Below are 18,746 nucleotides of genomic sequence, written 5' to 3' on the forward strand. Positions count from 1 at the left end.
GAACAGATCAAAACGTGACCGTAAACGTACAATCCCTAAAAGTGAAAGTTACTGGAAGACTGAAAATTGGAGACTGTGTAATGCATTCTTTTTGTTTATTGAGTTATGTGAAGCTGCAGTGACATCACCAAAACCAAGGTTTTACATCATAAACAGTCTGAGCTCAACACAGTAGGCAGCATAGCTTGTTGATCAGACAACTTCAGCAGCTACTGACATTGTAGCAAATATTCTTGGCTGAAAAGTAATTTTTGATGACAGCAAGTAAGTAAACCTGAAGCCAGTGATTTATTTATGATGAGTAAACCTGAAAGAAATGAATAATTGTCAGGGTTTTCTTTCTTTTTTTTTAGGTCATAACTGATTCATTAGAAATTATCCCATGTTGTGCACAGCTCCACTGAGTCCTTTGTGTAATGACCACACGTACTGGTGTTCGAAGGACTCTTTACCTAAAAGACAGTGTACGGAAAAATAAAATCAGGCATGTAAAGTAGATCTATTTATTTCTAAAAGTGTTGCATGTTTCTTACCTTGGGAATTACCGGAGGGGTTAATGTTCTTTTACAAAGTCCTTCCCACTTGAATCCTTCAAACCATCTAAATAAAAACAGAGAATCACAATCTATAAAACCATGTTTCTAAGCACAGACTTCATTGTTTTCTTTATAGTGTAATAAACCTGTAATCTTACATGTGCATTTCAATGTCCTTGACCCCATTTCTCAGACTGCCCAGTCTCTCTGAGGGATTGGTCCTTGGTGATTGAGTGCGAAAGAAAACACACAAATAAATACACTATGAATTAATAATCATACTGGTCTCTCAAAAGAAGGTGTCACAGCACAGGTCACATCCAATACACCTGCATCATTTCTTAATTTGCTCCTGTTTGTGTGCTGGGGTTGGAAGGGTCTAAATTTAATATAATACAGAGTGAGACAGGCAGAGTGTGGCTGTTGATGTCTGTGAAAGGGCTTTAGGAAGGTGTCGATAGCTATCACCTGCACAGTTTCCTTATAAGACTGGAGGCACTTTTGCTGATGGTGTTGGGTAAGTCAATTTGATCGATACCATGAATGGTTGCAGTGAGAATCTTCATTGGGTCAGAGCCACTGAACGCGAGCCTTGCAAGATAAACATAAGTCAATTATTATCACTTATCACTCATCTACAGCTGGAAAACTGAACTTTAAAAGTGTGGTTTGGTTGCATTAAACTGTAAAACTCACCCACCGCTCAGTAGTTCAAACACAAAAATGCCCAGTGACCAGAAGTCAGCAGATAGACTGTGGCCTTTGTTTAAGATGATTTCAGGTGCCATATAGCCTGGCGTACCACAGAATGTCCAGGTTTTCTTACCAACCTCAACCCTCTTCAGACATCTCGAACCAATCTACAAAAGTATAGAAATACATTTAAATTTTTAAAATTGAAAAGGGTCACTAAAAATGTGAACTGTGTAACAGATTAAAGTACCAGTTTGGCATAACCATGCTCATCCAGTAGCACATTTTCAGGTTTGAGATCTCTATAGATGACACCTCGAGAGTGAAGAAAGTTCAGGGCCTCCAAAACACAAGCTGTGTAGAACCTGGTGCTGCATTCATCCAAAGTCCCTCTGAAACAGTACACAGATGTGATGAGTCAAAAGTCACACTGAACCAGTGCATAGAAATACGAGCAAAAAGAGTATAAAAAGACTTACTTCTCCTTAAGAACACTACATAAATCCCCACAAAGGCAAGCTTCCGTCAAAATGTATAGGCACTCGCTGTCTATAAAAGTTTTATACATCCTGTGATCAAAAGTAAACAAACAAACATTTAAGATGTTTTTGAATCATTAACCTCCTAAGAAGTCGCAACAATCCTCATGAAATACCGTTGAAGAACAGACACCTGACTATGAAAGGACAATGGGCTTCCATTAGGATACGCCCTTCTCTCAGGATGTGCTCTCGTTGACCGTTGCTGAGGATCAGCTTCTTCTTTAGGACCCTCATGGCAAAAAGACACTTGGTGTTGCTCTTTAGTCGCACCTGACAGAGATGAAAATCAAAAGAGTGCATTAGAGAAACATCTCAAGTAGGCATCAGCCCTGGGGATCTGAGCTACTGTAAGGTCAACACTTACCAGGTCTATGTGACCAAACTCCCCAACTGCTAGAGTGGAAATAATGTGGAAATCACTTAGGGTGGAGGATGAGAGGAGGGTAGGATCCTTGTTTAACCTGCACACATAGAAAAAGTGTTGAGCTGATAATGGGAATTTTCTGTGAGTGCAAATAACATGTAATTCTCATTGAAAATAATACTGAAAAACTCCTAACTCGACCCTGGATTCATGGCTTTGCTGCATCTCATGGTGACAGTCAAATGCCAACCCATCTATGACGTCTTTGAAGGTCCTGAAACACAGAAGTACACAAATGCTCTCCAAATCTGTATAGGATACACTGCACACATTGCAGTTAATTTCAGTAACACAAATTACTTACTTTCTGTCTATAACCAAGCACGTAACTTCACCAGCAGCAATCACATTCGCATTTCGAACATCCTCTCTAAAGACAGGGTCAAGAAAATCTCATAAGAAAAAAAATCAAATAATATTAAAAAATTAAAATCACCAATGACATGACATGTTTTCATAGAAGCTGCTGAACCATATGCGTAATTTGCCTTTACAGCATCTTTAGAGAGTGAATTTGTTCCTCCTACTTACCCCCAAAGAGCTTTTTCTCCAAACCACTGTTTCTCAGAGAGCTTAAAAAGCACTATCTGATCTTCGTGGCCTGGCCTCTTTTCACTCACTTTTACCTGGCAAATTCAAAGGAGACAGATAATGAAAAAGGTAATAGTAAAGAGCAATGTAGAAAAGTACCAAAGTCAATTATCTCCATCATAAAGCAATTTCTAAAGCTGTGCTGACACTTTGTCCTCCACCTTCTAAATCTTTTTCTCTGAAAGCCTCATTTCATCTGTTCAGTAGACGAAGAACATAAATCTTTACCTGGCCTTTGCTAATAATATAGAAGGTGTCTCCTGTGGCCCCTTGTCGACTAATGTAGTCACCTTCCGTGTAGTGTGCCTATGGAAGACAAACAACAGAAGAGCAAAGAGTGGAAAAGAATTTAAAAAGAAGATGAGAAAAAAGAAAAAGAAGCAGCTCTCTTACACACAGAGAGATGAGGGCTAGTAACAATAAAGGATTCATTCTGAAGCCATCACTGCACCTGCTTGCTATCTGAAGCTGCACAAAGGAAGGTGAAATAGAGAAAGAAGAGTGGTTGTCAGTAAACATGACTGTTTACATGTATTCCCTCTGTCTGCACACCTAATCTATTGACTGGTTTCTGTTTGAAGAATGAGGGATGGTTACACAATACTGTGCTTCATTTTTAAGAACGTAATCTCTACCTCCTTCATGAGATCAGACATTTTCATGATGACATCCTGTGGCAACGGCTGCAGGAAGGGAACACTGCAGACACACAAGTACAAAGCAGACACACTATAATATCTTCCACAGAAACAGAAAACAGTTTCACTGAACATTTCTGCAGTTTATAGGTGCCTACCAATGTTCAGAACCACACGGTATCATAGGAATGATAACATTGTGGTTGCAAAACATCATGACCCCAGTGAACCAAGTGTATTGAACTATATTGGTGCGATGTTTACCTGCTAAGCAGCTCCACTGAATGAGAAAGGCATTTGAGACTACGCTGTGTGAGAACGGTCTGGTAGCTCCTGCGGTCAATAACCCACAGCTTGCTGTCCAATTGTGCTGCAGATCCAAACACAAAGGCAGAAGAAGTGATAAAGCTTTTGTCATTGACATTAGAGCTCATAGCCTAATCAAGAAGCAGGTTTTAAAAAGGCACAGGATGATGCAGAGACTGTAGTAGACCTGCACGTCAGTAAAATGCATACGATAAGTGCTTATTAATGTTACAGTGGACTTTTAATAATCTGACTCCCTTAGCTAAAATTACCCTCTTTCAATATAATAGAGCATGAAACAGGGTGTTGTAAATTAATAATGACACATATTGATTAGTTCACTAAAGCTTCCTGCAAATGAAAGTAAATTTCCTCTGGACAGTGTAATTAGAGCCATCATCTAATAATACATTACAGCCATTATATCTCAATTCCCCCATTTGGATATATCCCATTAAGCAGCATATGAAATACAAGTTTTGGCCATTACTATATATTTGCATCTGAAATTATATTTTAAAGGTAAATTGCTGGTCTGTAAAGAGGATTTTCTGACATTTTCTGCTGTACAGTTTATCTTTTGCCACCCTGAACCTTCATGACCTAATGATGATGTCCCATTTTCACCTGCCCCTTTATCACTGTCACAATAAAAGAAATCACCCAAGCCCTATTGGTGGTCTCAGACTGCAACAATGGGGGAAAAAAGTAATTTCAGGTCAGGAAGGAGATAAACAGTGTGCTTTGAACAGATCCAGTGGTAGGGGCTGACAGAAATGGACATGGAACAAAGGACGACAGACTCCCAACATGAGGTGAGCATTGTTGCAGACATATAGTGTAGAACAGTGAATTAAAACCGCTGACTGTTTACGAGATAAAGAAAGCAGAATAAAAAAGGAATGAAATGCTTACAGCACAAACAAGGTAAATAATCAGATTTTTCAAGTTAATACTGATCCTGGCTGTTTCCACAGGCAATTTATTTGTGAAACCAGGTCAGATGCACGTGGCGATGGCTGAAAAAGTTTTCCCACAGGTCTCTGTGATCAGATGCTGGAAGGAAATGATAGCACACTTTCTATTTTCTATGCAATATGACAAATTCTTGGAGTAGAAATGAATATATGATAGGTCATAATCCAATTGCAAGGAAAGGTCATATACTTTTCTGAAAATGTTATTTGTAAATATATGTGAAAGTTCAGTTAGTTCACGTTGAATAGCAGTAAGGGAGATGTGGCCTGACAGCTGGGGTTATCCAGTAAAGTTGAAAATGTTTAAAATTCCCCACAACTCTAAGAATATCATTTGAAGTTGTGGTGTTGTCTACAACCTCAAAGCTTTTTGATTTTAAATTCAACAGATATCTTCTGTCTAAGACCACTGTCAGTTATCTACCTGCTTGTGACAGTCTCTTAAACAGGAATTATTTAAACCCCCGCTAAATCAAAAATGATCACAGGGAAACTCTAGTAGTGTTTCACTGTGACAGATCTATACTAGCTGCATGCAAATTTAAAACCCAGATGCCAACACAATGCTTTTATACCTGAGACAGAGTAGGTGTAGGTGCAATTGTAAAGGAGTGCTAGCTCTCCAAACACATCTTCTGGCTCAACTGTGAGCATCTTCAGGCCATCTTTTGTCACCTCCAGCCTCCCCTCTGTTAACAAATACACACTCAGTGAAAAAATATAGCATGAGCATAATGCATAGAGCTGCCAGAGATGTACTGTACAAAAAACAGACACGTATCATTTCTAGCCAACCAAGGCCACAACTGCACAAGTTGACAATAGAAAAAGAAAGAGCAGCTTCACTATGAGCGGTTATATTAGAAATGTTGCCAAGATCCCTGGGGGCCATAAAGCAGTGATCAGCAGTGATCAGCAACTAGAGAAAAGCATAGCCCATTTCCTCCTGTTTCTTCTGCCTTACTATGACACGTCAACACCAAACATCAGTGTAGGTCACTTGTTATTCCCTCAAGAGCCTCCTCTTTTTTGGCTCAAACATGCAATTATCACATTGTTGTACTTGGGAGCAGCATCAGATTATCTGATTAAAGATGAAAATAGATCTGCAAAAATTATTTTATCAAACTTTGTTCATCATTTTAGCAGGTGACCTTTCATCTTAAGGAAATATCTCGAGTATGATTAATGTTAGTGATTCCAATAATTAGATAATTTACCCTCTAATACATAAGCCTGAGCCCCCTTGGTCCCCTCCTGAATGACATAGCAGCCTTGATTGATGGTGGTAGGATACATGCAGGTGATGATGCCTCTGATTTCTCCCTCACTGAGGTTCTTCAACAAGTCATTTTTCATAAATGCTGCCTGAATCAACCTCTGAGACCTGAGCAAGCATGAAGAGAGGATAGTAATGTAACATTCAATAGCAATTATTAAACAACATGAATGTAGTTTCATAGGCTAGAATGTTTGAAAAGAATCAGAAATATTTATTAATTCTGAGTCATGCAGCAAGCAACATATTTTTCAGTTAGAGCAGGTGTAAGCTGACGAACACTGTGTACTCTTACGCCTGACTTTTGTCACAGCTTCTGTGTGAAACCACAGCGAGAGTCACTGGGCTCAGTGTGAAGGGCTCAGAAATGACTGTCTTCCTTTTGGCTCTTGGCTGGTCCTCACCTTGAGCTGAGCAGGCTATAGACAAACAAACAATAAGTCTGAACATGTCTGCTACCTGTTAAATTTAACAAATAAAGGCAGCATCTTCTGTACCTCCACTGACTGTAGACGGTCCTGGGAGGGAGACAGTGGCTCTGTAACGATCCAGTTCTTCCTGCAGCCTACGAATAAGTTCATCCTTTGTATCCAGCTCCAGCTCCAACTCATCTATTAGGGTGTCCCTCTGACGAAGCTCCTCGATCTTTAGTTGTAGGGCAAATTGAAGGTCCCGAAGTGTACCCATGTCCTGTAAACACCAGGTCAAAAAACTGCTTTGCAGTACAATATCAGCTGACCCACATCTCGGTGGTCCTTTTTCTAATTAATCTGTATATATATATAATTTTTAAATTTTTTAAATTAATATATACATTTTAATTAATTAATAAATTAATTAATTTATCAGCATACACAGGGGAGTATGTTTATGTTTTATTTGGCTTCCAGGGGTAGTACACTGCACAGGAACAAATGCAGTTGAGCATTACAGTATTCTAATGCTGCCCTAGGTCTTCCTACTATATTCCTAATGGGAAAAGTAATTTAAATATTAACTTGTTGAAATAACGGCCAAGAAGTAGATGTGCCGATCATACAAAAGAGGCAAAAGAAGATTAAAAAACGCTCATTATAAAGTCACCCACATTCTTTAAGTATGGAAAGAAAAATATATAGTCCATTTTGGGTCTCAGACACACCTGGAGCCATTGGCACTAATAACAGCCTCTCTTATGAGTTCTGAATAAGCTGTTTATAAACACAGATGCGTGCTCTGCCCTGCAAAATAATAAACCTTACTGTGTTTCACGTCACACACACACACACACAAATTACTTACCGCATGTAGCGTGTATGGCGTTGTGTGGAAGTCTTTCTCACCTGTCCTGAGAAGGTTTGTCTCTGTTTGGCAGGAGACAGTCCGCTCGACAGGTGCCGAGCTCCCCTATAACCACCCCAGTGCAGGATGCTCCTCTCTCGCTCGGGGCTGGACGGGGCTGGGCAGAGACAGCAGGCAATCACATGACCAAGACAGTGGAGGGTGTAATGATAAATGCGACGACTGGATTCCAACTAGGTCAGAGGGTCTAAGGGTGTTTGGAAGCAAACTGAGCGTAAATGTTAATAATTTTACTCCCAACAGCTGAAACACGTGAAAAAATAATAGAAGGTGTTTGTGCATTGATCACAGGCTTTTTCCTGCACACAGCACAGTGGCCTATTCTGATGTACACATAGCCTAAATTGTGAGGGTTTTGCACATAATGACTGTAAGAGGCCCAAACACTTTGTCGACAGCCTAATGCGTCTTAATATAGACGCATGTCACTGCCTTCTCACGTATAAATCGCCAATAAGTACACTGCTGATTATTTAATGGTGACTGTAGTCCTAAAGAAAATTAATGTAAATTACTACAGGCAGCCTACTTTAATTAATCTAATGTGTATGAAGGCAAAATAAAAACAAAAGCAACTTATAATTTGTAATAATAATATTACTGAAAATACGAGTTTAATTTGTAACTACGGTGGGACAGAAAGTGTATTTACAAGCAGCAATCTTTTATGGGGAAGGTGGCCGTGTGGGGGGAAGAGCTGAAACCGTGCATTTAATTAAAACATTTTAACTCAAATAATTTTAACTAGACTATGCTTGCAATTTAGATTAAATTGTGACGAAGGTAAAACACAAGTTCTGCATTGTAACTAACACTTCTTTTGTTTTGTTGCCGTACCACACTCCAGCCGATGAGCGGCGCTAACGTCACAGAGCAGCAACAGGCGGAGAAGAAGATGGGCCTTTGACAAGAGAGGAGCTCCTGTCCCTATCTTTTCCTAGCAAAGTAACGTTACTTGGCGATATTTGTAGTTTAACCTTTCAACGTATTGTTTGCTGTTTAAGGTCTGACCGACAATGATCCTTACCGTGAAACCGCTTCAAGGAAAAGAATGTAGTGTACAGGTACGCAAAACACCACCGAGCCAGCTAACTGCTGACCGTTAACGTTAGCTTCCTTACGTTAGCATTAGCTAGCCTTCAAAGGCAAGTTAGCGTGTTAGCCGACAGTGTCACATGCTGACCTAGCTACTTTAAAATGAAGCAATCTCGAAACATGATGTCCGAGGTTTAACATAATTTACAAGGCACCTTTGCCTCGTTATGAATTGACGTTACTGAAGCTAAAGTCAATTCATAACGGCTAGTCACATCCCTGAGAAGGACAATGTAACGTTGTCAGACTTAATTCACTTTTGTGTCTAGCTAATTTCCATTACCACTTTCAGACGCCGATATTTTGTGCCAGGTCTGTTAGTCCTTATTTGGGCATTGTAGCTGCGGAAAGTCACAGGGCTAATATGTCAGTAAAGCGGCCTGTTTAGAAAAAAGTGTTTTGCTGGGTTAATAATGTACAACGGGAACCAGCGTTCCTTGACTCAACGGTATTCATAACAGCTTCTGACATTATTTGGCAACCTTAGGTTAGTCACAGCCCCAAGCAAATATATGATTGTATTATTGTATTATTACATATTTCAGCACCAGACATCTTAAGTACATTTTAATAAGCATCCTCAAAAATAATTAATGATAGTAATTGTAACTGCCTTCTTTTTGGATCCCTGCTTACTGTGTGCAAGCTACACGAAATAAAACATAGTAAGTCAGAATTTACAGTCATACGAAAAAGATGTGTGACAGCCTATTTGGGGTTTGTCACACAGCATTCAAAGATATCTGAGAGCATGGCAAAATACTGTGACTGGTGAACACCAGGTACTGCTCATCACCTGCTAATACCATCTCTGTGTGAAGCATAGTGAGGGACAGCATAATACTGTGGGGGTATATGTCAGGGACACTGAGGGAAAGATGACCACAGCAGAATACAGAGAGGATCTTGAAGAAAACCTGCACCAGAGTGAGTGTGAGCTGTGATAGGAGGATTTATCTTTCAGAATGACAAGAATCCAAAGCAAACAGCCAAGATAATGAGTTTGTTAACAAAAGCCCTCACTTAAACCCTATAGACAATTTGTGGAGACCTGCAGATGGAATTTCGTAGACGCGTCCAACCCATTCTGATGCAGCTTGACAAGCTCTGCCAGGACTTTTGGGTTAAATAGCCAAAATGCAGGTGTGAGAAACCTGTACTTACCCAAAAAGAAAAAAATCTAGCTTTTTAAATCACTGTGGGTATTTCACTGTGTATTGATTGGTGAAAGTTTAAAAATTAAATCAATAGTGTGCGACAGATGAAGGTACTTTTCAAAGCCATTGGATGTAGTTGAAAGCTTTTTTTATTAAAATTATTAATATGATTACTGTGTTAACATAAGGTTAATTTAAGGTTTTGTGTGGAGTTAATTATTAAAGAACAATATTGGCTAATATTTAGCACAGACAGTTGCATAGACTTTGAGTTACGAAATAGGGAAGGACCTATTTACTGGGCTACTTTTTGTTTTTAGCGGAAGAGAAGTGACTAAATTCTTCTTTTAAACTAAATCAATGATCCCAATCATGTCATGGTTTTACCTTTGCTTTAATAGTATAATACCATGCCACACTCATAACTTGGTTGTTTTTTGTATGGAGGATGAATATGCTAAAGATGGTTTTTGCAAGGTATGGGTGAATGTGTCAAATGTGTAAACGCCTCATTTAATGGTTTTATGTAAAGTGTAGACAAAGTAATAATTATTGATGAGTTTTTTTCTTTGAATACTTAAAGGTTTATCTGAAAGCGAGTCAAAGGTCATGTACTGTTAACTACATCACTATATTGTTGATCCTCTAGGTGACCGAAGACGAAAAAGTTTCCACAGTTAAACAACTTGTGTCTGAACGACTCAACATACCAGCAAATCAGCAGCGGTTGCTTTATAAAGGGAAAGCACTTGCAGGTAACTGTCAATGGGCAAGTTTTTCATAACCATTGTACATAACTGTAACTGAAATCAATCTCTCAGTCTGTTTTTATATTTGAAATAATTAAAATAGTTTACCTTTTTGATGAGTATTTGCTTACATTGATTTTTCTCAGATGAACACAGACTCAGTGATTACTCCATTGGGCCGGAGGCTAAATTGAATCTTGTAATCCGTCCTGTCGGGGAAAGGACTGGAGCTTCGGGAATGGCTGCTGGTAGCAGCACTAGCAAAACATATGGAGGAGTGTGGCAAATGGTTTCCACTATACTTGCTAGGCACTTCAGTCCAGCAGATGCAGCAAAAGTCCATGAACAACTTATTAAGGTATTATTATTAAGGAATCTTTGCAACTTGGCAATGTAATCTGAGGCTAACACCTATACACTAACATGTATAGGTGTGGGAATTTGTTTCAAATGTTTGCCTAAACACATGTTCAACGCTCCACGCTTGCCTAAAATTAACAAAAAATGTATTCAAACCAAAAAAGGTTAAAAAAAATTTTAGAGATTTTTATTTTTAACTTGATGTTCTTTAATGATATTTCTTTTCTTTCAAGGACTATGAACGCTCACTTCGACAGCTTAGTCTGGACGACATTGAGCGTTTAGCAGGAAGACTGCTCCACCCAGATAGCGAGGGCATGGAAACATCATACATGGACTAAGTCTGGTTAGCTGGAAATTGCTTTTTGTGATTGTCCTTCAAGAAGCACTCAGTGCTGGAAGGTGCATACAGTGTTTAGAGTGTGAGACATGGAAAATACAGTTTACATTTTGTTGCAGAAAGCCCCTGGTGTGTGCCTAATGTGTGGTTTGGTGAACACGGATAACACTGACTGTTCAGCAGTTATCTCAGCAATACGGCTTTTCATCGTATCCATAACTAAACGACTTGTATAAGAAAACGTGGCAAATTTGAACTGGTCCTTGTCATTGTTTTTATAGTAATGGCAGAAGACCTTATCACACCATATTTGAATACAAAAGAATCCAATTATGCTTTTGGTTTCACATTATTTCTGGCTGCTACAACTCCCAGGGAACACTAACTTCTACTTGACTGTATTTATTAGTCTGTGTTTAATGCTGGGTGTTCTCTGTAACCATTTGTGGTAATACATGTTTTATTCCCAAAACTAACTTGTTCATTGTATAATTTGTAAATACCATGTTTATATAAATATATACAGACATTAAAGCACATGAAAAAAAACTTTTCCTCTTGGCTCACTTGCTAAAATGTTGAGTGGTGTCAAAAGTAAAGATTGAGAAAGGTGAATTGTTATGTTTATATTTTGAGAATAAAAGTGGTAGCGGTTGTCACTAGATTCTTTGAAAGCGCCTCTGAGTTACTTCCAATCAGATCACAGGAAACCTCGTGAGTCGTTTGTTGACCAATCAGACTGATGACGAGTGCTGCGGTTTCGGCCTATGAGGAACCTGACAGTTGTCTTGTTTTACCGACAATGTTTGATGTTCTGTAAAATGCGAGGTTTTTGACATTTGCCCTTTTCTATACAAAGAAGGACATTTTTATTGAGCATCGGTAAGATCCGCATGTGTTGTTTCACCGGCTTAGCTAGTGGCACCTCAAAGCCAGTACATCTTTCACTTCCTGCTTTTACCAACAAGCGTTAGCAACAAGCTAGCATTAATCGATCGTACAGATTAATTTGGTGCTCTGCTGTTACATTATTTGTTGCAGTATTACTTCAGGGTAGGTCCTTGTCTGTTTGATGATAAATAGAAACCCCTACTCTAACGTATAATCTGGATTTTGCACGGCGTTGGTCTGATCAATGCTTGGGCGTTACACCCCCTCTCATCAGGACCACTGCTGCCTTGATCATTACCGACATCATAGAAAAAGAAACTGTAACGTTACATATCTTATTTCATTTGCATATTTGTCAAATCCAGTGACGATTATTTAGCACAGTCTTCTGTTTTGGGAAACCGAAGCTAGCACTAACGTTAGGTATTTAGAGTTAATGGCAATTCCAGTCAGCTATCCCACTATGTTGTGCTTTCTGTCTGCCCATAACCGTTCGTTATGTTTTACTAATTTAGTAAGTGTGCCGAGGCTACTGGAAGGATGGACACTCTGATTCCCACCATCAACCGGTTGCAGGAAGTCTTCCTCACAGTGGGCGCAGATATCATAAAGCTGCCACAGATAGTCGTGGTTGGGTCTCAGGTCAGCTAGAAACAGATCACAAAAGAAAGCATATCATAATTTGTACTTGCTATTCAAACTGTAAGATGTCTGAGGTCAATTTAAAAACCACTGCTGATAGGCTCTCATGTGCTACAACAGAGCAGTGGGAAGAGTTCTGTGTTGGAGAGCTTGGTAGGACGAGATTTCTTGCCTCGAGGATCAGGAATAGTCACAAGACGACCCCTGGTGTTGCAGCTTGTTAATGTTGCACCTCTGCAGGAGAGACTGAAGATCCACAATGGTAGCAGTTTTGTTATTTCTGTCCCGATTGAAGTTTTTAATGTCTGATTAGCATTTAGGCACAGCACATTTACTTTTACTGTTTGAGCAGCTATATACTCATAGAGCCCTGGTATCTCTTTTCTAACATGCTGTGTCTCCCTTTTCTTCCTCACTACTTTTTCAGGAAATCGGGTTAAACAAAATGCCCAAAACAGCTACCCAGGTCTCTGTAGATTCTATGTGCATGCTGTTGCTTTCATTTGGCCATGTCATTTTTTTTTATCTTTTAACATTTAGTTCTTTCTAATCTTCATCTGTCAAGAATTATATGTGTGTATTTGTGATTATTCAGATTACATCATGTCTCCCAAGTCTTTGCATCCTTAATTTTTGAGACATTTCTGTGAAATTAACTCACTCAAAATGTCAGTACAGGTGTCAAAGCTGAAGAATGGGGTACATTCTTACACTGCAAAAACCAAGTACGTTCGTCTAAGAGAGTGAAGTTATGTGCTTGCTGCCTTTGTCTGGTATTTTGTGAAGCTTTTACCTAATGTGTCATTCTCTCACCTTTCTTGACAGATCTTCACAGATTTTCAGGAAATGTGTCGTGAAATTGAAGCTGAGACTGAACGGAGTTCAGGCAACAACAAGGTGTAAAGAAAGCACTGGTGTAAAATTGGTGACGTCTTAAATGTACCTTTTTACTCTGCAATTATCATTTTGTTTGTTCTTTTTTCACATGCTCCAGGGAATCTGTCCTGAACCCATATATTTAAAGATTTTCTCCCCCAAAGTGCTAAATCTCTCTCTGGTTGATTTACCAGGAATTACTAAGGTAAACTCAGCTACTCAACAAGGATGTTAACTTAGTTTGATGTGTGTAAACATAGCAAACTAGATCATAATTTATGCTGATTACATTTGTTTAATCATCACAGATTTACAGCAGCTCTGCATCTGTGCTGACTGTAATGTTGGCTGCTTATTGTTGTCGCCTTAGGTTCCCGTCGGGGACCAGCCAGAGGACATTGAGGCACAAGTGCAAGAAATGATCTTGTCCTTCATCTCCAATCCAAACTCCCTCATCCTCGCAGTGTCTCCTGCCAACTCGGACTTGGCCACCTCTGATGCTCTGAAATTGGCGCATGAGGTTGATCCAGATGGTAAGACATTTTGTACACAAGCGCTTCTTCTCCTCAGATTTCCTTTTACTTATTTTTGCCTATGTATTGGTACTTACTGCATAACATAGTTCAAATATAAATGCCTTTTAAATTATTTAGTGTGCAAGAAGAACACATTACACTCATGTCATTTCAGGCTATTGAACCGATTGTTCTGCACATTTAATAACCCTTCAGATAACAGTTATGAGGCACTCTGAAGAATAGATTGATCACAGAGAGTGTGTCTGTAGTACTTGTCAAAGTGTGAGATTTGCAGCTGGTCTTGTTAAAGTAAAGAAGGAGTAACTTAGGAACTTTCAACTGTACTTTAAAAAAAAAAGTTTGTGTCCATCAGGTCGTCGAACACTGCTGGTGATCAGTAAACTGGATCTGATGGATGCAGGGACTGATGCTCTGGAGGTCCTTTTGGGTAGAGTCATCCCTGTCAGGCTCGGGATTATTGGGGTGGTTAACAGGTTTGAAAAATTATTAAATGCTACTATTTTTGTTGATCAAAGTTTGCTTTTCGTTTTAGTTTTAGTTTCGTAAAATGTATCTTTATAGACCAATCATTGGCCATATTGTCCTGATTATCTGACTAAAGTCTCTCTCTCTCAAATTGGTGTCCTAGGAGCCAGCATGATATCAATACCCAGAAAAGCCTGGAGGACTCAATGAAGGATGAGCAGGCCTTCCTGCAACGTCACTACCCTTCGCTCACCTCCCGCGCCGGCTCACGCTACCTGGCCAAAACTCTCAGCAGACTGCTCATGCACCACATCAGAGACTGCCTTCCAGAACTCAAAACCAGAGTGACCGTGCTGAGTGCCCAGTACCAGGCACGGCTTAACAGCTATGGCCAGCCAGTAGAAGACCACAGTGCTACACTGCTGCAGATAGTCACCAAGTTTGCCAGTGATTACTGCAACACCATTGAAGGAACGGCCAGGCACATCCAAACCTCAGAGCTGTGAGTCTGACCTCACTCTGGTAGCTTTTTCACGCAATAATAAAATCTTTTGTTGTTTTCCATTTTCTCAGATTGTTCCTACAACTAATTCGATAGTTATTGTTGCACAACTCAAAGTACAGTATATGTCATGAGGGTAATGTCCTTGAAGTAATGTAATCGTAAATTAAAGTGGCATCAGCATCTTCTGCTGGCAGCTTCGTCTCCACAGCGCCCTTACTACAAGGCAGCTAATTCATGTAAATATGTAAGGAGCAAATATTGACCTTTTTTGGTTGACTGCATTTAATTTTGGCACAATTAAAATTGCTGACACACAGCACTGAGAAACCGTGTAGGTGTCACAGCTAAACCAATCTCTCCTACAGCTGTGGGGGTGCTCGCATCTGTTACATATTCCATGAGACCTTTGGCCGCACTTTACAGTCCATTGACCCTCTCGGGGGACTGACTGAGCTCGATATCCTCACAGCCATCCGCAATGCTACGGTGAGCCTCTTCAGACTTGGGTTTATTTGATGCGTTTAATCCAAATTCTGGTCAAGTTCACTCATTTGGAGAATAGCAGGTAAATAGACCTTTTGCGTGTGTGTGTGTGTGTGTCTGTGTCTGTGTGTGTGTGTGTGTGTGTGTGTGTGCAGGGTCCACGGCCAGCGCTTTTTGTACCAGAGGTATCCTTTGAGTTGCTGGTGAAGAGACAAATTAAACGGCTGGAGGAGCCCAGTCTTCGCTGTGTCGAGCTTGTTTATGAAGAGCTGCAGAGGATCATCCAGCACTGCTCCTCCTTTAGCACACAGGTTTGCCAGGAGATGAATCACTTCACTCATTATTCATTATTCAATTAAAACAATGCTACATTAATTATGCTTCATGTCAAGAAAATATGTCTTTGTGTTTGCAAGGAGCTTCTGCGATTTCCCAAACTCCACGATTCCATTGTAGAAGTAGTTACTGGATTACTGAGGAAACGTTTACCGATTACTAATGAAATGGTAATCTCAGCTCAGCCTCAGATGATATTTTAAACTCATTAGAATAACCATATGCAAAGTCCTAGTAACTGTTTGTTTTAATGCCCTTTTCCTTTAGGTGCACAATTTAGTAGCAATAGAACTTGCTTACATCAACACAAAGCATCCAGACTTCACGGATGCAGCACAGGTCTCTGCATCTGTCAACAGTCAGCAGGTAGTTGTTTGTCCCTTACAGCCAGCGCACATATTCTATAATTATCATTTCATTTATTCTGCTAGGGGGAAGGGTATGTGTTGTGAAAGGACCTTAACCATTACGTTTCACATCAGAACAATTCCTGGCTCAACCAAAATAGTTTTGACCCTCTGACTTCCTCGGATTTCTTGCTGTCAGGCAGAGGCCCTTGATGGAGGAAAGCGCTGGAAGAATGAGAAAGTTGCAGAAGAGAAAGTTCCAGCTGCAGGCTCTGGCAGTCCCAGCAAAGGCCAGGCCATTAACCTTCTTGACTTGGTGAGTAGTGGGATGTTCAGTAGGACAAAACACTTAGCAGTAGATTCTTTGTAGACTATCAACATTTTATTTTGGCCCTCTCTTCCAGGCTGTGCCCGTATCCCGTAAGCTTACTGCGAAGGAGCAGAGGGACTGTGAGGTCATCCAGCGCTTCATCAAGAGCTACTTCCTTATTGTCCGCAAAAGCATCCAAGACAGGTTTTACTGGAACAAATCCAGAGCGCCCAGGGGCACTCTCTCTCCCCATTTCCCCTTCTATTTCTCCTGGTGAGCTTGTTATTGATGCTGATTTTCTTACTTAGTCTTGGTGCTTTGCGTCCGCAGTGTGCCTAAGACAGTGATGCACTTCCTGGTGAACTTTGTGAAAGAGCATCTGCAGAGCGAGCTGGTGGGTCAGCTTTACAAACAGCCAATGCTGCAGGAGCTGCTCATTGAGTCACAGGACACGGCACAGCAGCGGAGCGAGGTTTCTCAAATGCTTGAGGTAAAATTGGCTGATGCTTTATTTCTCTGAATAGGCTCTGAGCATTAAGAACAAGAATTTATTCTATGTCTTTCTTTTATCTCCTGTTTTGGGGCCAGCAATTTAACTACTATCACTTTTTTCCTGTCTTTCTCAGGCACTTAAAAAAGCCAATAACATCATCTCCGAGATCCGGGAGACCCATCTGTGGTAGCCAGAGGATACAAACAAATTCCCTCCTTTTCTTGTTGTAGGACGGCTTTGAGAGTGTGAAAGTGTATGTGAGCTTAGGGCAGAGGGAATTTGTGTTTCTAAACGTGTGGCAATACTACTGTGTGCTCATGAAACAATGACCAGAGCACATTTAGATCTGCTTTGTCCTGTCAGCTGTCACCTTTAACAGTACACTGGGGCTGTTACTTTTCACTGTGAACGTTGTGTAGTGACAGAAATTAATTAAACACTCAGGCCTAAGTGTTATTGCGAAGTTGAAATGTAAAAGCCACGAACAAAATGTTTTTTTTGTAACATAATGTTTGTTGGGTCAAATTATTCTTCATGTAAATTTAAAATGTAAATTAAATGTGGAGTATTTAAGTTGCTTTTCAGTTCAAAATATGGTTACACTGTAGGATTCCGCACTTTCCAAAAGGGCGCTTCCTCTGAGCCCCTTCAGCAGGTGCTAAAGTCTATGATAGATTAGATGTGTCCAACTCGAATCCCTTTTGTTGGAGCCCTCACCAGAGATAGAAATAAAGTGGAAATTCAGCTCAATCACTGCTGACTGCAGAAATTACTGAATGACTGCAAATTGTGTTACCAGAGCTGTAGTGCTAATCAATATCAGGTTTAGTGTCCAGAGTCACGTTTACATATCATCTCATTTATAGTGTTAACTGTTGCACTGACTTTTCCAGTTTGTGTGTAGTCATACCTGAGGACCTGAGGTGTTCCTAATACAAAATGTCCCTCTTTCTATGTGAGGCTATAAAAGTATGTAATGCTTTTTTTATAGTCCGGTTACAACATTACAAGAATAATGTTGGTGGTATTTAGAACTGTTAACAGTTGTATTTTCTTATCCCAAAACTAATTTTCCTCTGGTTTCTCCACTGGTAATGGCACTTAGAGATAAGCCTCTTCCACATTCTCACTCCTCACCAACTCTACAAATAAAGAGAGACATGGAGTCTAGATAACTCCTGCATGCAGGTTTTTGCAGGCTAAAGTTAGTCAACTGTAAACCGGAGTTAGCCAGAGCCATGTGCTAATGATCATGTAATATTGATGTGTAAAATTAATATTTTCCATCTGGCAAAACAAACAGTTTTTCTAAAAACACGAGGCTGTTTCAGGTAGATCTACCTTAAGGAGACCATCAAACAGTTGTTTTGACTCCGTGATCAGGGAACAAACACATCCTCTTTCTGAAACCCCTGTGCAAGTTTGCATGTGTGTGTTCAGTATTTATGTGTGGGTGTATTGCTGAATGATTAGTATATATTTTGTATTACTCAAGTGTCTCATAATATGTGTTGACTGCCTCTGAGTTCCTGCCTGCTTATATTTGTGATACATGTTGACCAAATGAAGTAAGGACTCATTAAAGCCTAACAAAAGACACTGACCAGAGTGTGTCTGGGTATTATTGACAACATGCAGTTATAACTATTGATCAGTTTTTATAAGATCTGGCTGTTTGTCCTCCCCAGTGCTGCAGCAATAGATGTGCTTAGACTCAGTTTGGTTCACTTTATTGATCTCAAGTCACTGAAAAGTGTGTTTAGTCAGATGGGTCTGTCACTGCTGCACCAACAGCATGAAAAGAAATTATCCCGAAGGTGCCAACACTCAG

At 39.9% G+C, this 18,746-nt stretch overlaps 3 protein-coding genes across 11 annotated transcripts; 2 read left to right on the top strand and 1 right to left on the bottom strand.

Annotated features, from left to right (window-relative positions):
* Positions 1-65: 65 nt before the first annotated feature.
* Positions 66-8,777, bottom strand: prkg1l (protein kinase cGMP-dependent 1, like). 6 transcript variants are annotated; one of them, XM_067521417.1, is made up of 21 exons: positions 8,706-8,770; positions 7,268-7,424; positions 6,484-6,676; positions 6,282-6,405; positions 5,928-6,094; positions 5,283-5,396; positions 3,689-3,794; positions 3,422-3,485; positions 3,015-3,092; positions 2,727-2,821; positions 2,500-2,565; positions 2,332-2,409; positions 2,136-2,232; positions 1,902-2,041; positions 1,709-1,798; positions 1,480-1,621; positions 1,233-1,396; positions 1,005-1,127; positions 695-757; positions 534-600; positions 66-452 (listed from the first exon to the last, which is right to left on the bottom strand). In XM_067521417.1, the coding sequence occupies exons 3-21, from the start codon at positions 6,671-6,673 to the stop codon at positions 369-371; spliced, it is 2,052 nt and encodes a 683-aa protein (XP_067377518.1). In that variant the 5' UTR covers positions 6,674-6,676; positions 7,268-7,424; positions 8,706-8,770; the 3' UTR covers positions 66-368. The 6 variants fall into 6 exon arrangements, 4 of the variants coding, with proteins under 4 accessions (XP_067377518.1, XP_067377519.1, XP_067377521.1 ...); XM_067521418.1 differs by lacking the exon at positions 5,283-5,396; XR_010915557.1 differs by having other exon boundaries at positions 433-452; positions 695-1,127; positions 1,237-1,396; positions 8,706-8,777.
* Positions 8,193-11,692, top strand: ubl4a (ubiquitin like 4A). The gene is made up of 4 exons (XM_067521425.1): positions 8,193-8,391; positions 10,229-10,334; positions 10,475-10,686; positions 10,922-11,692. The coding sequence occupies exons 1-4, from the start codon at positions 8,344-8,346 to the stop codon at positions 11,027-11,029; spliced, it is 474 nt and encodes a 157-aa protein (XP_067377526.1). The 5' UTR covers positions 8,193-8,343; the 3' UTR covers positions 11,030-11,692.
* A 68-nt stretch (positions 11,693-11,760) lies between these two features.
* On the top strand, positions 11,761-18,518 carry si:dkey-32e23.4 (dynamin-1-like protein). 4 transcript variants are annotated; one of them, XM_067521422.1, is made up of 18 exons: positions 11,763-11,910; positions 12,435-12,561; positions 12,682-12,823; positions 12,989-13,027; positions 13,240-13,286; positions 13,387-13,458; positions 13,556-13,642; positions 13,808-13,970; positions 14,329-14,449; positions 14,605-14,943; positions 15,312-15,432; positions 15,585-15,740; positions 15,846-15,935; positions 16,033-16,131; positions 16,312-16,428; positions 16,517-16,626; positions 16,753-16,912; positions 17,049-18,518. In XM_067521422.1, the coding sequence occupies exons 2-18, from the start codon at positions 12,460-12,462 to the stop codon at positions 17,103-17,105; spliced, it is 2,022 nt and encodes a 673-aa protein (XP_067377523.1). In that variant the 5' UTR covers positions 11,763-11,910; positions 12,435-12,459; the 3' UTR covers positions 17,106-18,518. The 4 variants fall into 4 exon arrangements, 3 of the variants coding, with proteins under 3 accessions (XP_067377523.1, XP_067377524.1, XP_067377525.1); XM_067521423.1 differs by lacking the exon at positions 12,989-13,027; XR_010915559.1 differs by lacking the exons at positions 16,753-16,912; positions 17,049-18,518 and having other exon boundaries at positions 11,761-11,910; positions 16,248-16,428.
* The last annotated feature ends 228 nt before the right edge of the window (positions 18,519-18,746 follow it).

Source organism: Channa argus, chromosome 11, assembly GCF_033026475.1.
Source record: "Channa argus isolate prfri chromosome 11, Channa argus male v1.0, whole genome shotgun sequence".
Classification (NCBI taxonomy): Eukaryota; Metazoa; Chordata; class Actinopteri; order Anabantiformes; family Channidae; genus Channa; species Channa argus.